This window comes from Numenius arquata, chromosome 1 (assembly GCF_964106895.1).
Source record: "Numenius arquata chromosome 1, bNumArq3.hap1.1, whole genome shotgun sequence".
Lineage (NCBI taxonomy): Eukaryota > Metazoa > Chordata > Aves > Charadriiformes > Scolopacidae > Numenius > Numenius arquata.
This window is the reverse complement of record NC_133576.1, coordinates 103,510,525-103,528,113: the sequence shown is the minus strand read 5'-3', so window position 1 is coordinate 103,528,113 and position 17,589 is coordinate 103,510,525. Positions and strand designations below refer to the sequence as shown.

General features: G+C 36.2%; 1 protein-coding gene across 1 annotated transcript in view; it reads right to left on the bottom strand.

The window, feature by feature from the left end:
• The window catches only part of DIAPH3 (diaphanous related formin 3), a 235,406-nt gene that overhangs the window by 192,338 nt on the left and 25,479 nt on the right, over positions 1–17,589 (bottom strand). The window contains exons 4-9 of the mRNA XM_074160602.1: positions 14,063–14,167; positions 7,299–7,429; positions 3,134–3,208; positions 2,981–3,050; positions 2,450–2,586; positions 1,878–1,983 (exon numbers count right to left, since the gene is read on the bottom strand). Of these exons, the coding sequence (XP_074016703.1) occupies positions 1,878–1,983; positions 2,450–2,586; positions 2,981–3,050; positions 3,134–3,208; positions 7,299–7,429; positions 14,063–14,167 (624 nt within the window). The remainder of the gene's footprint in view (positions 1–1,877; positions 1,984–2,449; positions 2,587–2,980; positions 3,051–3,133; positions 3,209–7,298; positions 7,430–14,062; positions 14,168–17,589) is intronic.

The window sequence follows — 17,589 nt, the reverse complement described above, 5'->3', positions numbered from 1 at the left end:
CACAGAAACTGATTCCCTCTATGGTTAGGACAGCAAGATTTAAAGTAAAGGAAATAAAAGTAATATTGCTATCAGGTCTCTTGCTCAGGACAGAGAACACAAGGATACTTATGCACACTACAACAAAAAACAAACAAAAGAAACAGAAGACAACCATTTCTGTGTCAAATCAAAGTAACCAAATTTAACTGACTTTATGCTGGACAGTAATTTTCTGTCTCCTTCATCTTTACACGATATTACCTTGACCTCAGTTTAGCACTCCTAGAATATGTATTCTAGAAGGTACCTCAGAAAACAAAGTATTTTGTATTTTGGTAATTTGGGTTAAAAAAAAAAAAAAACACAAAAAAAACCCACAAAACACAGTTTGTTTACTCAACAAGTTATACTACAAACTAATATCTAGACTACTAAAAAGGGTTAGAAAGCAACTTAGTCAGACTACAAATAGAAAAGGTAAATAAGCAATTGTAATTGTAAAAAGTTCTATTCTAGAATGAAGAGGTATGAAATCACATAATAGGAAGCTGAAGATGGGAGCATCAAGGGATGCCATCCAGAGGGGCCTTGACAAGCTGGAGAAATGGGCCCATGTGAACCTCATGAAGTGCAACAGGGCCAAGTGCCTCAACCTGCATTTGGGTCAGGGTGATCAGGAGTATGAGTGCAGGCTGAGTGATGAAGGGATCAAGAGCAGCCCTTCAGAGAAGGACTTGGGGATATTCTTAAATGAAAAATCATGTATGAGCTAGCGACGTGCGCTTGCAGCCCAGAGAGCCAATAGTATCCTGAGAAGTTGTGGCCACCCCATTCCTTGAAGTGTTCAAGGTCAAGTTAGTTGGGGCTTTGAGCAGCCTGATCTAGTGAAAGATGCCCCTCCATGGCAGGAGGGTTAGAACTAGATGATCTAGAACTAGATGACTAGATGACTAGAACTAGATGATTAGAAGTCCCTTCCATACCAAACCATTCTGTGATTACAAGACAGAAAGAGTGAGAAAGGAGGAACAATTTTTCAAGAAAATTCCACTGTTACTGGCATAATTCAAATATAAATGATTCTCCACCTTCAAATATTTTTTTATTGTTAGCTTTTCTGCGAGACACAAAACAAACGGCAATCTTTACTGTCAGACAGGGACTATTTAATACAAAAGGTGACAGTGGGGTAACACAATCATTTTTTTCAAACTTGAGATTCATCTTTTACCATTTCTCTAATATTCACAGAGAATGACAATTATGAAGAGTGTTCAGCTAAATTACATGAAAATCAATGAGTTAATATTTACACTCTTAAACCAATGATTTATAATGATCATTCAAATGCACTGTAATGCTTTATGTCTTTCTGTGGTAAACTCAACATCCAACAGAAGCAAATTGAAAATAAGGTGAAAGATTTCTTTCCTCGGACTCTCTGGGTGCAATTTTATGAAATCATAAAGTGGGCATGAGGGACAAATTTCCTGCTGATTTAGACATTAACTATAAGAAACAGTTGCCTAAAACCTTGCTTTTTTGCCATTATTGATATTTAAGTTTCAGCAAATATCACCAGAAGTGAGATAGTCTTTTTGCATCTGAATATATGACTTACGCTTTATTTTAAAAGGCTGTATAAATTTAAATTCCAAGGTCCGTAGAATTTGGGTGAATAGAAATCAACAAATTAACCTGGAACACCGTTGTGTTTCTCAACACTGAATCTTCCCACAGTGCATTTTAAAAGATAACATTATGAGCAACATTCCAAAATTTGACCTTATTTGAAACAGCATCCCTCCTCCTTATTTTAACGGCTTATTGAATACAGAAAACGAAGTAACACTATTTTTACTCATTGCAGAGGTTTGTGAAAAAAATGTGCTTACTTGCAGCTGAACTGAATTATCCTGAAGACCTTCCACAATAGGAGAGAATCTGTCAACATTCTTTTCCTCTGCTGCTGCTGTTATAGCTTCCAAAATTTTTTCAAGGCTGTAAGGAAAGAAAAGCATTTAACTCAGGAGAGATATTTAACCTTGCTGTTCATTTGTTATCTGAAGAGCCATGTTGTCAAAGTGTTCACCTGCCTCAATTTCTTGTGTACAAATTTAGGAGGTTTAAGCATTACTTGTTTCCTTTGGAGACTTTTGTAGACAAAGAATGATTTACTGGATCACAATGGTGCAGATACCTTAAAAATAATGCTAAAAAATATTAAGCAAAGGAGTGGCTGCATAACTACTTCCATCTAATCAGTACATCCACATGTAAAAAAGAAAACTCATATTGATATGACCATAATAAATATCACAGACAAAGGTATTCTGAAAACTGACAATATAGTACAGATATTACTTTCAAACCCAAGTTGAAAATTTTGGCATTTCATTCAGGTATAACTATAATTTTGGATATCGTAAAATTACCTTGCTATTTCTGGCTAAATACAAGAACTTACATGTTTTCCTCTCCAACAATGCACATTGCAGAAAGGAGTTTAACTATATCCGTCATCATGTTAGTTTGCTTCGGATCAATTGCTTTGATCAGCAACAAAAGGCTTCTCTCTTCTCCCAAAATTCTTTCCAATCCATACTAAACAACAGAAAAACAGTTGTTAAGGAGAGTTGGAGAGAGTCCAAATGACTGTATTGAATATCTAGTAAAAGACAACAACAGTTCCCTCAAATAACTGTTTTAAATGACATTTAAGTCGGTCAAATGCTTAGTTAAAAAAAAAAAAAAAAAATCAGAGATAAGTCCAAAAAAGGTGACTTATTCTGTAATAAGGGCATACATCAGCATCAAAAGTTTACACTATTCTCTGAGTATATCTCTGCAGAGAGGAAGTGGCAGCAGAAAGAACTTCAGACCACAGCTGACCAACACTCTACTTGTCCAAATTGCACAAGCTTTTACCTACTGATTGTGTACTTTATCTGATTTAACTATAGTAATTTAGATTCCCAGATTAAATAAAATCACATACCTTATTATTCATGAAGGCTCTCAAACACTGTATAACCTTATGCTGACTCCTCTTCACAACTTTGTCCTGGCTGGATAAATAGAAAATTTAGTGTAATTAAATGCTGTTTACATATTGAGGAAAGCTGGCGATTTTATATGAAACCGTCCTTACTTTTTTGTCTCAACCAATCTTTCCAAAACATCCAACAGCAGCCCCAGACCTTCTCGGCCAAAGTTTTCAACCCAGCTAGGGAGAAAGAAAAAAAGACATTTAAAAAGTTGACATCTTGAAGACTAATTACAAGGAATGAGAATTGTCAGCATAAATAAAAGCAAAAATAAATAAGTGTCAGCATAAATAAATAAATTAATCAGAATCAGTTAAAAAAATTACAACATTCACTTTACTCGCACTATATAGCCTCTCCACTGTTTTCTGGTTTGTCTATTTACATGCCACTGTACACACAGGATAAAATTTATTTATCATCACTTTTGAACACTAAACAGAATATTTAGATACTCTTATAACGGTGGCACCTTAATTGTGACAAATAATAAACTATTCTGTTGGGAATAACACAAAGTAGATGCAATAGCTCTTTTGAAATACATAGTTCTTCCAATCCCATCATAGGATGGAATTAAACAGTTCTTCATATCTGCTTGATACAGAACTGCAATGGACTTAGGAAGAGAGAACCAGATCAGATGATTTTATATGTTTTTCCCCTAAAAGTCTAGGGGAAAATGCATTTTCTCCTTCTTGGATGGGTGTTTCGTTCTGAAACAGATTAGGCAAATAACTGTCAATTGTTATTGGTATAACTGGCCATATCTGACCTAAAGATGATCCTGCTAGACATTTCTTAGCACATTTTGTCTCAGACAAAATCGTGTGCAGCCACTTTGTCATACGTCCAGCAGCTGAGGCTGCTGAGAATGATCAAGTGCCTAAAACACTGTTGCATTATTACTGACCTTTACTTCCAAAAAAGAACAAAGATTACTTACACTATCCAGAGCAAACACTCAGGTTTTGTCAGTCTGACAAAATGCCAAGCTATCAGTGCTCCTATTTTCAATTTATTAAAAATGTCCTCTTAATGAAAAGAGCTAAGTCTGCTGCAACTATTATACAAAAGGTAGATAACTAGTTATCTGTAATACTATGTACAGCTGTATCACAATCACTTTTGATGAATTGTGTTGGCAACTCTAAGCTAAAACTACTACATTTATTTACCTGAAGAACAGCGACCAAGATCAGTGGATACGTTTTCCTTTAGAGGCTTTATTTTTATACTGGTGGAAGATAAATACTACTTTTTGCAGTAAGCCACAGATTCCAATACATTATTTTTTATTTTTTTTTTAAGTACCAGGATCAAACCACTCAATATCACTTGATTCTCCGTGAACTAAAAAATACGTTTTACAAAAATGACTAATGGAAAACAATGTAGAACCAGTTCTTGCATCAGAAACTGAAATGTCAACAAGTTTAAAAGTTAAGGTGATTGAAGTATAGTATTTGGAAAAACAGCAAAAAAACCTAAATTATATATTGTCAAAAAGATCACAGCCCACAAATGTGAAGATTGTCAGGCAAGATCCAATCTATATTTAATTCTCATCCTGTTAAAAAAGCATTAATTTATTCTTAGTCATTATACATGCACAAAATAAAAATCCAAAGTTTTATCAGTTATTTCTCATTGTCCATATCATATGAAGCTGGAGTTAAAAATAATCATGGATTTATAGCAGCTGGACTGGAGTTCAAGATTAATGTGTCAAAGCAAGTTCTGACTCAAAGAACTCGCTGCTGATAGGAAAATCAAGGGCATTAATATCTGCATCCAATGAACATCAACTATTGTTACTCATTAGAAAGAAGGGGACACTGTTTAAAAAAAACTTTACTTGACAAATTTTTAGTATGAAGAACAGTGTGCCACTGTTAATTTTTCGCTATTTTTTTATTTAAGCCCTATGGGAGAACTTAGTTTTTACTACGGCTATTTTAAAATACTCTTTTTAAGTCTAGTGAAGTCTATCTTAACAGCCTTTTTCAGCACCACTCAATACACCAGAAGACTGTTTCAGAACCCGTGTGTTCTATTGGTTGTGATCCTTCTTTTGATTTGTTGACTAAAACGCATTCATGGACAAGTAGTAGAGAGGAGGTTTTTTTATGAAACTGCTGCCTGTTTAAATAGCTCTTCTCTGGTGTTTTTGCAAGACACAGGCAGTCTCCTTCCAATTCAAACCTCTCAAATTCAGATCTATTCTTAGGCCATAAATCCATTAACTTAATAACGAGCTTCACTCCAAGTATTAAGAGTTGTTTTATGTTATCTGTTACATTCTGCTTAATGTTTCAAACTGAATTTAAATATTAAAAAATTATGATCAAGGTAGGACTTGGATTCAACTGTCCAATTTTCTACCTACCATAGTTTATATTTGACTGAACAAAGTTAAAAGCCAGTGTTGCAATCCAGAATTAATTGTACTAATAAGTTAAAGAAACTAATCTCTTGTAAGTATCAATGCAATACTTAGACATCAACAATGCATCGTACCCTTCTAGCATGCTTTGAAGGACTGACATAAAATACGCTAAGCTTAAGAAAATGAAAACTTTTCATTTCGCCATGGATGAAAGCACTTGCTCTTTTCCCCATACTCATAACATTTCTACAGATTTCTAATCCTTTCCTTACTCAAAGCAAAAGATTTATGGAAAACGTACTTAGTGGAAAATTTCATAATATTTAGTTGCTGTAAAACTTCTAAGTTTCTTCCAAACAATATCGATCATTGGACTTTTGGTATTGATCAGATACGCTATTACAACATCATAGTCCAATTCAACTTGCATTCTCTATCAAATCTCTGAAGTACAGACCAACACTGTTCTCCTATAGCTGGCCTCCACATTCCTTACTTTGATGCCATTTCTCCATTTTCCTTGCCTCTTCATGTCTTACACATTGTACCGTGCTGTCAGGCGGAACTAGCACCTCACCAAGATCATGGGTTTTGGTTTGGTTTTCTGAGGCAGATGGATTAACTTCCCCCCGGTATGTGGAGAAGGGGCAGTAAAGGGGATCACATACAAAAAAATTAAACTATCCAGTCATATCAAGAAAAGAGGGGAGAGATTGCCCTAAACTTAAATTGCCACATATTTCATGCGTTTTGTGTTTCTATTTCCAGATGCATACTAATAAGTAAAGTTTTCTTTGTTAAACCAACTTAAGTAAAAAGAAAATAATCTATGGGGTTGTGGGTTGTTGGGTTTGGTTTTTTTTATTTAAACAAAGAAGCAGCAGCAACACTACATCAAAAAGTAGCTTCACATTCATGGAGCAAGTATATCTTCTGTAAAATCCTGTGTCAGAAGAACTCAGGTTAACGTAAAGCGTGTTTCTTCCCATGCAAGCAATTCAATTCAAAACCAAATTAATAGAAGGAAAGAAGCAAATACCCACATAAGACCCACATCAACAACTCTGCCATGCCAGATGCAGGAAGAAGTTGTCTAATCCTTCTTTAATCACGTTCCATCAGAAGCATGCCCAACATTTCATTTACATTATTTTAAACTAAACCCAAAACAGTTGCCCAAAATCATGTGTTCAACCGTTGGCTTGAATAGGAACTCTAAAACAAAAGGTTGTAAGTAGAATAGAAAAAAAAAAAAAACTAATAAAGCCAGCATCCACAAATCAAGTTGCATGGATCACATCAAAATTAAACATAAAGACGGATATCAATGTTAGGGTTATGATTACTGAAGAGTTAGCCTTTTTTTAAAAAAGTATAGGTGAACGTATGTGCTCTCCACAGCAAAAATTACTAGAAGACAGCAAGGAAGAAAGCCTAAAGCACTTGGGACAGAAGGAGGAGCACATAATTAAAAATATCTATGTTTTCTGGCTAACAAACTTACACCAAGGTGCCTGTCTCCCATTATTGATTACCACGACAAAGTTAAAAGATTAAGGAGTTGAGAGAATATTTCAAAAATTATGAAAAAAACCCATTTTGACTATTTAGCACTAGAAAACAAACAGCATTAAATTTGTTTTTCATTCTCTTAGTGCTACCTTTATTACTTCGTACAGATCAGTCAACTCTGCTGAAAAATAGGTCTACAGAAGATACATAATCAATGAAAAAAGAGAAAAAGGTACAATCATTCACTAATGCATACACATTTGTTAAATGGAAAACCTTGAAACATGCACATCTATAGATCCATTAATTTTAATCCGTTAAGAAATAAGAATATAATTAATCTTTGCAATATGTGTTAATGATGTTACCTGACAGGATTACTAGTCAAGGACACACGGAGAGATTCCAAGCAAGTGACTAGTCTTTCATCTGTTGACCCAGATTTTAATTCCTGAATAAACTCTTGGGGTGAAATCTTCCGACTGTTTTTGAGACTTCCCTGAAATACAGAAAAAGCATTACTTTTTATTTGGTGCATACAGAACTTGAATAGATTATTAATGGCTAATCTTCATTTCTGTTCCTTGAAAAAACAGGGAAAAAGAGATATAATTTAGTCCTAAACTGGTAACTCTTTGTTGTCCATCTACTATATATGCTAAATGCTGACTAAATTTTTGTTAATTTATGAACAGATTTATAATCAGCAGTCAAAAGCAGCAGGCATCAAATGTAGAAACCTATCATGTATATTCAGTTAAATACAATTTTTGTAATGCATGAATTGTGTTTATGCATTGCAAACATCTTAATTTTCAATAGTCAGCAGAAGAAAAAAAAAAAACAAGCCAATTCTGAGGTGCTCTGAAGAGACCAGAGAGCGTATGTCCAGAAGGGTGACTGCAGTCATAGGAGAATACAGAGGGAAGAACCAGTGCACCAGAAGAGTACTCAGGATGTTAATGCAGTAACTTGAGTTCTTGCAGATAATGTTGTAAAATGCTTTTCCCTTAAAGGTCCTTCAGATGAGAAGTATATGAGACTGGGATTATAAAAACAGACTAGCTCTAGCCCTTAGAGCCAAAGCAAAACAACTTAAAAATTTTTTAAAAAGAAAAAAGTACTTTTTTAGAACCACTAAAGTTCTAAAGATAAATCCCAGCTCCTCATGTGTTGTATTTGCCACCTGTAAGCATGCAGTGCAACACAAATATGACTATTGATGCAATAATTTAAGGACACTTACTCAACCTTCGAGTTTGGATTTTGCCTTGCTTTTTGGGTTTTGCTCTTTTGGACAGGTGGGGAGGCAAATGGGGACATGGAGAACAGGGAGACAGAAATGAAAATGAAGTGGCAAGGTAATGCAGCACTGCAACAATAGTTTTGTGCAAATAAAATATTTTCTGTTCCAAGCAATATAGGTTGAAAGACACTGACTTCAACTCATCATTTTGTCTGTGGTGTCAAATGTTGCTTAAAATAAATTCAAGTTACGAATGATTCTTCTAAAGGATATATAGCATCCTTTGTTTTCAACAAAGCAATGGTTACACTGAACTAATAAAGCTCTATAGTTTGCAATTAAAACAGCAAATGTAAGAGGCATTGACCCTATTCTTAAGAGTATGCACCGCCTCTTTTTTTTTAAGTAGCGGCAAAGACAAAATTTGTAGACAGTGGAAAATAAGAAGTCTACTCCACCTAATATCCATTTATGATATGAAGAAGGATAGATATATTTTCTACAGAAAATATCTATATTCGAAATAAAGAGGCACACAATAGGGTATACAACCTATATTTGACTTAACTTCATTGGAAAGACTTCTTTTTTGAACAGAAGAAGCACAAGTTATTCTGTCATGTAGCACTAAAGAGAGTTACTAAATAATATTTGATTATCTAGTGGCTTAAATGAGGAACTGAAGAGAATTAGACTTGCAGTGCAATAACAACTTGAAATTATCCACTGTAAATGGCGAGGCAGACTCATTATTTTATTATACAGAGCTTCATACAGATGATGTTTTCTCACTTCGGTAGATCCTCAAGAAGTATTGAAAAATAAACTTTTCTCCTCCTGAAGCAGAAGATGATGAAATAGTTTCTAGTGGAGAGGTGAATTTAAAAACTGGGAAGAGTAGCTGACAGACCAGACTGCTGTGCTGCCATTCAGAGAGACCTCAACAGATAGGAATCACAGAATGGTTTGGGTTGGAAGTGACCTTAAAGATGGTCATCTTTAAGGCACCCCCTGCCATGGGCAGAGACACCTCCCACTACAGCAGGTCGCTCAAAGCCCCATCCAGCCCAGCCTTAACACCTCCAGGGACAGGGCATCCACAGGTTCCCTGGGCAACCTGTTCCAGTGCCTCATCACCCTCACACTAAAGAATTTCTTCCCGATATCTAATCTAAATCTCCCCTCTTTCAGTTTAAAACCATTTCCCCTTGTCCTATCGCTACACTCCCTGATAAAGAGTCCCTCCCCAAAAATGGGGAGAAATGGGCAGGGGAATTTCAGGGAGTTCCACAATAGGAAACACTAAATCCTGAACCTGGGGAGGAATAATCCCAGGCACCAACACATGTTGGGGCCAACCAGCTAGAAAATAGGTTTGTAGAAAAAAAAAAAAATGGGGTCCTGGTGGGTTACAAGTTGACAATAGGGAAGTGCATCACCAGCTGGTCAAGGGAGATGATCCTTTCCCTCAGCTCTGCAATGGTGAGACACATCTGGAGTCCTGTGGCCAGTTCTGGGCTCCCCAGAATGAGAGAGACATGGACATATTGAAATGAGTCCAGAAAGGGCCGTGGCCATAATTAAAGGGTCACCTGTTACACAAGGAGAGGCTGATAGAACTGGGATTGTTTAGGCCCAAGAAGAAAAGGCTGAGGGGAACCCTATCAGTGAAAGGACAAGAGGCACAAATTGAAATACAGGAAATTAGTTAAACATAAGACAATCACAAACTTCTCCCCTCATTTTTTTTTTTTAACCATGAGGCTGGTCAAACACTGGAACGGGTTAGCCAGGCAGACTGTACAGTGTCCTCTATCAGAAATATTAAGAAACAGACTAGACAAGGTGTTGGACAAGACAGTCTCAAGAGGTCTCTTCCAGCCTCAATCATTCCATTCTATGATTCTCTGATAAGGGAACACTGGGCAGCTACTGGGGGCTATACTACCTCTCTGGCAAAGGTGTATTTCCTCAGATTTGAGAAATATATGGTCCAGATGCCAAAAAACAGACTACTGCCAGGAACCACCCTGAAAACATAGTACCTCATATACCATGCGATAACACCACTCGTAATACTTGGAATGTCACTCCAAACATGCCTCTGAATTGAAGGGGACCCCTATTTGCTTAAAATAGTAGATCAGATGACCAGGAAGGGATGAGGGATGAGGGGAGCCTTAGAATTAGAGATCTAGGAAACCCAGAAGGGAAAAAAAAAATCCATAACAATAAATGTTCCCACAGACAAAAAGAAACTCAGTATTTTCAGTTTTCTTTCACGTGCTCTGTTTATTTCATAGCCGCATAACACTCAAGTCAGAAAGGCCCTGCAGCAAGGGAACTTTAATCTCTTCAGATATTCCCTGGGTCCAACAGTTAATAGTATGCATTGGTAGTGCCAGGAACAGAACACTACCTCCTTAAAAATCATCTAGTTGGCAATCTTATTCCACAAAAAATTTATGCTCTTCTCCAAGATTATATAATTACTTGCACTTCCATAAGGCAAGAAAGCTCAGCTCCCTTACAGCTTTGACACAGCTATATCTAAAGAGGAATGAAAAAACAACTGGAGAGAATCTCCAAGCCAAATGTAAAAGATCCTAAACAAAACAAAAAAAGCATTCATAATATTAAGAACTAAATATCAGACTTGATAAAACATGAAAGGTAAAAGCTACTAGTTGCCCACTATCAATTCACTGGTTAAAGGGAACTGGCAACAAGGGTCTCTGTCTGGTTATTCACAAGCTTATATACTGAGCACATATGTTCTGTTACAACAATCCCCATACATTTTAAAACTAGACAATATATACTCCTCAGGCACAATCAGGGGAATTAGAGTTACGACTCATATTTGAGTTACAACGTATAAGGAGGAAATTGTTACAACTGTGTTGTAACAGGGAACCAGGGCCGTGCATGTATGTATATGCAGCGTATACAGTTCCCCATGCACCACTGGATGAGATAATGGACTGACTAGAAACAGGATGACCAAACTTCTAGCACCCTTCATGCCAAAGTATTTAACTAAACGTTACAGGAGTTCTCCAGTTGGAAATTTCAAAAAGTCCCAGAAATTCTCCTGGCAGTTCCTGCTGTGCATAGACTAGTTGATAAGCAGTACTTGTTTGCCTGAGCATATGGATTAATACCCTGGGTGGAAAATCTGTCATTTCCAGTTACTTCCCCCAGCAGTTCCTGCTGTAAAATTGACCAAGCTGGATATAACTAAGATATTTATAAACAGTCAGTAAAATTACTTTCTTTTGATGCAGAAACAGTCAGCTAGGACAGTCATAGGGACAGTACACATAGTTAAGATGGTTAGAAGATCTTTTTGGAAGTAATTTAATACAATCAATAGCAATGTGGGCAGTGGAAAGGTCACATGGGAGAAGAGCCCAGCCGGACTATAAGCATTCACTAGAACAACATTTCAGAGAGTCTTATCTGACCCATCTGAAGACAGCATCACAAGCAATGGACACTCACAGCGATATCCAGACAGTAACCAGTCATCCCATCTCAGACTCAGTTCCCCACCTGAACATTACCCTGTGTAAAAGCAGCCAATAAACTGTGAATGTCTGTAGAACATGCCCACAGTACCAAGTACCACTCATTCATAGTTACGCCAAGGTTCTGCAACATAATAAGAATATGATACATCTGCCAGTGCTTAAATAAAACGAGAGCTGCATTTGGTACCAATTGTGAAACTGATTATATTAGCTACATTTCTGCATGGGAAAGCTGCTTAAGTTTAAAATGCTCGAGTTAACTGAGAAACAGGAAATATCTTGAGGCATCAGTGCCTCTAGAAATTTAATTGCTCAACTGAAAAACAACTGGTCTGTGAGCAGATGCAGTATGAAGTCAGCATTAATTAATTCAGTTAAAACATTACAAGGGAGTAAGCTGCACAACAAAAACGAAATCTTGTGAAGAAAACTCACTTTAAAAACCCAGTTTGTGTGTGTTCAACATAAAGAACAGCAACACTTACAGGAGAGTAACATTATAGCAATGCTGCTTTTATTTCTACTTGAGTATTAACTCCGTAACGTGGAAATTTGTTTTTAAAATTGTTCTAGGCTGGAACAACAGGTCTTATCATTCTGAGAATGAACAGTTTTCTGCATAATATGCCTTTAATTTCAGAGAGTTAGAAGAGGCTTAGCTAAGAATCACAGAATCATGGAATTGTCAAAGTTGGAAGGGACCTCTAGAGATCATCTAGTCCAACTCCCCTGCTGAAGCAGGATTGCCTAGAGCACATTACTCAGGACTGCATCAAGGCGGGTCTTGAAAATCTCCAGAGAAGGGGACTCCACGACCTCCCTGGGCAGCCTGTTCCAGGGCTCTGTCACCCTCACCGTGAAGAAGTTTCTCCTCATATTTGAATGGAACCTCCTATGTTCCAGCTTGTGGTAAGAAGTAAAATTACTGAACAGAACAGAACCAACTTTCTATGTCAAACCAGGATATTATGTGTTTGTATAGCTCTTAAAAATGTGACCCTGTTTCTAACCTCAAATAATCGTAATACATACAAACAGCTACAAAAACACAGAAAATACACTGGACGTCACAATGTTTAACAAGAAAGAGAACCACACTGCTTTTAGTAGATGAGAATTCACACTCACATAATAGCCTTCAAATGCAACTGTTACTCCCTTCTCCAACTGTTTGCTGATAAATAAGACATGACACCACAGCAGAAAGAAATTTAGAACTGAGTCATAGAATCACAGAATTGTCTAGGTTGGAAGGGACCTTTAAGATCATCTAGTCCAACCATCAACCTAACTCTGATAAAAACCATCACTAAACGATGTCTCTAAGCAATATGTCTACGCATCTTTTAAATACCTTCAGGGACGGTGCCTCAACCACTTCCCTGGGCAGCCTATTCCAATGCTTAATAACCCTTTCAGTGTAAAAATTTTCCCTAATATCCAATCGAAACCTCCCCTGGAGCACCTTGAGGCCATTTCCTCTTGTCCTATCACCTGTGACTTGGGAGAAGAGACTGACCCTCTCCTCTCTACAACCTCCTTTCAGGTAGTTGTAGAGAGTGATAAGGTCTCCCCTCAGCCTCCTCTTCTCTAGGCTGAACAACCCCAGCTCTCTCAGCCTCTCCTGATAAGACTTATTCTCCAGACCCCTCACCAGCTTCATTGCCCTGAATGCCTTCGTTGCCATTGAATTTCATTCAAGATTTCCAAGCTGTGATGGTTTAAACAGTATGCAATATACATCTCCAAGATAACATTTTTAAGAATAAGGTTTCATCTAAACACTAAACATTACAAGAAAACAAGAAAGTACTAGCAGAACCGCATCCAAAGGGTTACAATCCACTACAGCTTTTTTTTTATGCCAACTTAATCCTTAGACTGTCCAGTACACAAATCCTTGCTCTTCTCTAAAACAACCAGTAATTATTACAATAAGTAAAAAACAGACACTAATTGGGTTCACATGCAACGCTTTCGTTATCAGCTACTACATAGCATCACAACATGAATTCTGAAGTCAAGTATGAAAAAGGCTAATCAGGAAAATAAGGAATTCTTTGTAAACAATGCTAAAACATAAAAAAGGTTCACATCAAACTTTTCCAAAAAGTTTTCTCCAGAATCTTTCCACCTCAAGTAACAGCCATACCTTTACCAAAAAGAAATGTTTTTCTGTGTACAGAAGATACACCTCAAGTATGAGATAGTGCCTTTTAAAAGTGTTTGTGTCTATGAGAAAAAAGAAGTAGTTAGTCAAAAGAATGTAACATGCAGGCATTACTTTTTCTCACTAATAGGAAATAATGTAAACATTAAGTAACTTTCGATGTTGTCAGAGAATTTTACTTACAGACTTTGAGGCAGTGCTAATGTATTGCATCACCATTTCTTTTTTGGTATTAAAATCCTTTTCTCTCAATGGCATCTTCTTGTCTTCATTTAAATTCATATCTTCCTAGAATGAGAGGAAAAAAAAAGGTGTAAAAAGTTTTAAATGTCATCCAGCAACACAGTTGTTTAACTATAAAAGACTGACTTTAAAATATAAAGACACAAAAATATGAACTTGAGCAACCAAAAGCTGTTATACAAACAACTTTTCATAAATTAGATGTTATTCAAAACCATAAAAATCTTCGTCGATCTTCCCTAGCAACTCAGACTAAAAAAAACAGTCAACTATGCCAGGATGAACAAGTGCATCACAACCATTAGTAGCATAGTCTCTTCTTAGAAATCACTTGGTTTCACACGCAAGTGTGCACTAAACTACAGAAAAGCATTATTTAACACTTCCTAAAACATTTCCAAATTTCTTCTAAATTTCTACATTTCAAACCGGTCTCTTAGAACGACCTTTTTAATGATATAACAATTTGTTCCATAATTCTGTTCCTCAGTTCCTAAATACTTAATCCTGGGTAGTGAAATCTGCTTTGCCCTGAGAGTAGCTCACAAAATAACATTCACCTTTGCAATAGGTAAGGCCCAAATTCTTGATGATTTCATCATTAAATCAACACCTTTAACAGTTATCAAAACACCATCACAATTCATTCATTCCAGCATAAACCCAGAGGTCAAAAAGAGCAGAGGCAGAAGAACCACATTCAAAGCCATACAGCAGCTATTCATTGACATTTCTGACACAGGGACTTCTACTGTTCCAGCCTAGAAATGCTCTGATCATTGTAATCAGCTCCACATCTGTGAGAAATGACATTTCCTATAATGCTGGAGGTAAAACACACACACACACACACACACACAGACAAAAAAAAAAGCTATAAGAAACAATTTAGGCACACACACTTGAGTACAGCATCACTACTGTCACCCAAGCTTAGCAAGAATTACTGCAGTTATTTTCAGCTGACACTCACAAGGTGAATCACAGAATGATATGGGGTTGGAAGGGAACTCTGGAGATCATCTAATCCAACCCCCCTGCCAGAGCAGGTCACACAGGAACTTGTCCAGGCGGGTTTTGACTGTCACCAGAGATGGAGACTACACCACCTCCCTGGGCAGCCTGTTCCAGTGCTCTGCCACCCTCAAAGTAAAGAAGTTCCTCCTCATGTTTAGATGGAACTTCTTGTGTTCAAGTTTGTGCCCGTTTCCTCTTGTCATGTCACCGGGAACCACTGAAAAAAGATTGGTCCCATCCTCTTGACACCCACCCTTGAATCTCCATTAGTTTCAGGATAAGCAATGCTACAAAATCAGTGGGTAACCATCTTGGTATCAAAGCTATTTCACCTAGTCAGAAGTCAATGACAAACAGCAAGGAAACTCATAACCTTAGAACTTTAAGGGAAAAAAAACCTAAAGTCGAAAATTTTATACTATATTGAAACTTAAGTTTCCTTGTCTTTCGCCAGTTTTCATATTGAATAGGATAGAATCAAGCACAGTTCCTAGAAACATTTAGAGTTTTGTATAAATCCAAGCTGTGAGAAGACATCACAGAAAATGCTTGACCCCTTAAACCGAACTTCTTGAAAGTACAATTAGGGCAATTTTGTGTAGATTCTGGATGTTTCCCCCCACAACTGTTACTGTTTCTTTTCCTTAAGGACTAGAAAATTTCCTCACTTCAGTCTAGTTGCATTTAAGTTATTACTTATTATTTATTAAATTATTGTTAGTTATTTTGTATTATTTATTTCATCCTATATAGTGTATTTATAGTCTCAAATGTATATTTCATACAATAAATACACTATTTTATTATTTGATTTTTTACTGTCAAATCAAATAAGCACAGGGTGCATGTTGTAAAAAGTTATTTTATTCAAGCAGTAAAAATACAGTCTTTTGCCTCCTTGGCAGCGAGCTTGCATATTCGTTTTACTTCCTACATCCGAGAGTAAATGCAAAACAACTTTGTCTAAACAAGCTGGAAGAAAGGAAACCACACATAGTTCAATATTTTCTCATAGCTCTGTTCTTCAAAATAGTGCATTCCTTTGATCAAAAAATTCATAGAGAAACTATTTGCTTATGCCCAAATCAAAATTCTAGCAATGCATAAGGACACACATATTCCTGAATACTCTGAAATTTGTCTCATACCAAATCAAATGTCAGGGACATTGTCTTTAAAGAGCATGCTGCATTTTCTAGATTTTCTTGGATGAAAGCAAAACATGGAACTACTATGATTTGCTTAATGATGGGAAACCTACTGTGATCCAAAAATGCTGCGTTGACTCAAATATCCATACTAAAATAAAAATTAAAAAAATCCACAGTAAATACACATACATTAAAAACGCTGTTGGGAACATATATTGTATGCAAAAACATCATTTTCTTCCAAGACACATAAATATAAGTGGAAATTTTTTTGTGTGTGTGTATACACCATTTGGAAAAAAAGTAAGATATTTCAAGTTACCTGTCTTTATCAAAGCTCACAAAAGTCACTGCAGGTTTTTTTAACATGAAAAAGAAAACATATTCAACCACAAAAGGTAGTGTCTTCAGCATTTCAAAATAAAAAACGTAATCAGAAAAATACTACAACTTTGCATTCTCAACAACTCTTTCCTTAGCTTAAAAATGGGAGGGAAGGAGATGAGAGAATCGAAATCAAGCCAGAATGCCAAAAATACGACAATATTGATATTCCCTTTAGCCTTTCATTTGTTATCTTATCTTTTTACAGTTATTTCTCATTTTCCATAACTTTTATTAATTGCCTTCTATTAAACGCACAACAACATATTTATGACTATTCTTATTACCAGGTAACGCATCTGTTGAGATACGCACATGACAACCAATACTAAAGTTACTAAAAATCAAGTCCAGCTTGACATTACCAGATAAATTTGGGTTTTTTTCTGCAAGTTCCAATAAATGTCTTCGGAATGTTGTGCCTCCTTTCCACAGGGATACAATTGTATAGCAATACTGGCTTCAAATGAAAATACACTTTACATTTATATTTAATAAAGGTAGCTGTATTTTATTTAGTACTTAAATTGTATTTTTAAAGCCTACATAACAGAAATGTAAAAACACTGAAACCACCAAAGTATTCCATTTTAAGTCTCACAGAAGTATATGGCTACGTCTTTCTTGATGTTTTCTGAGAGTTATCACATCTTCTGTACCTTGCCTGCAATATGCCACACGTTGTTTTTTATGATAACATTGAAATGCATGTATATCCTACCTAAGGGTGAGGGAAAACAAACAAAAAAACACTTTTCACATCAGCCTGTAGCTACTGCAAAGTTCATTCTTCTGTTTAAAGCAGTTTTTTAACTTTTTCAAGACTTGTTGTTTTATGTTTTCTAAAAAATAATTTCTGAACTCAAATAACAACCAGAAAACAAAGGGGTTGCTCTTCCTAGGGAAAAAAAAATA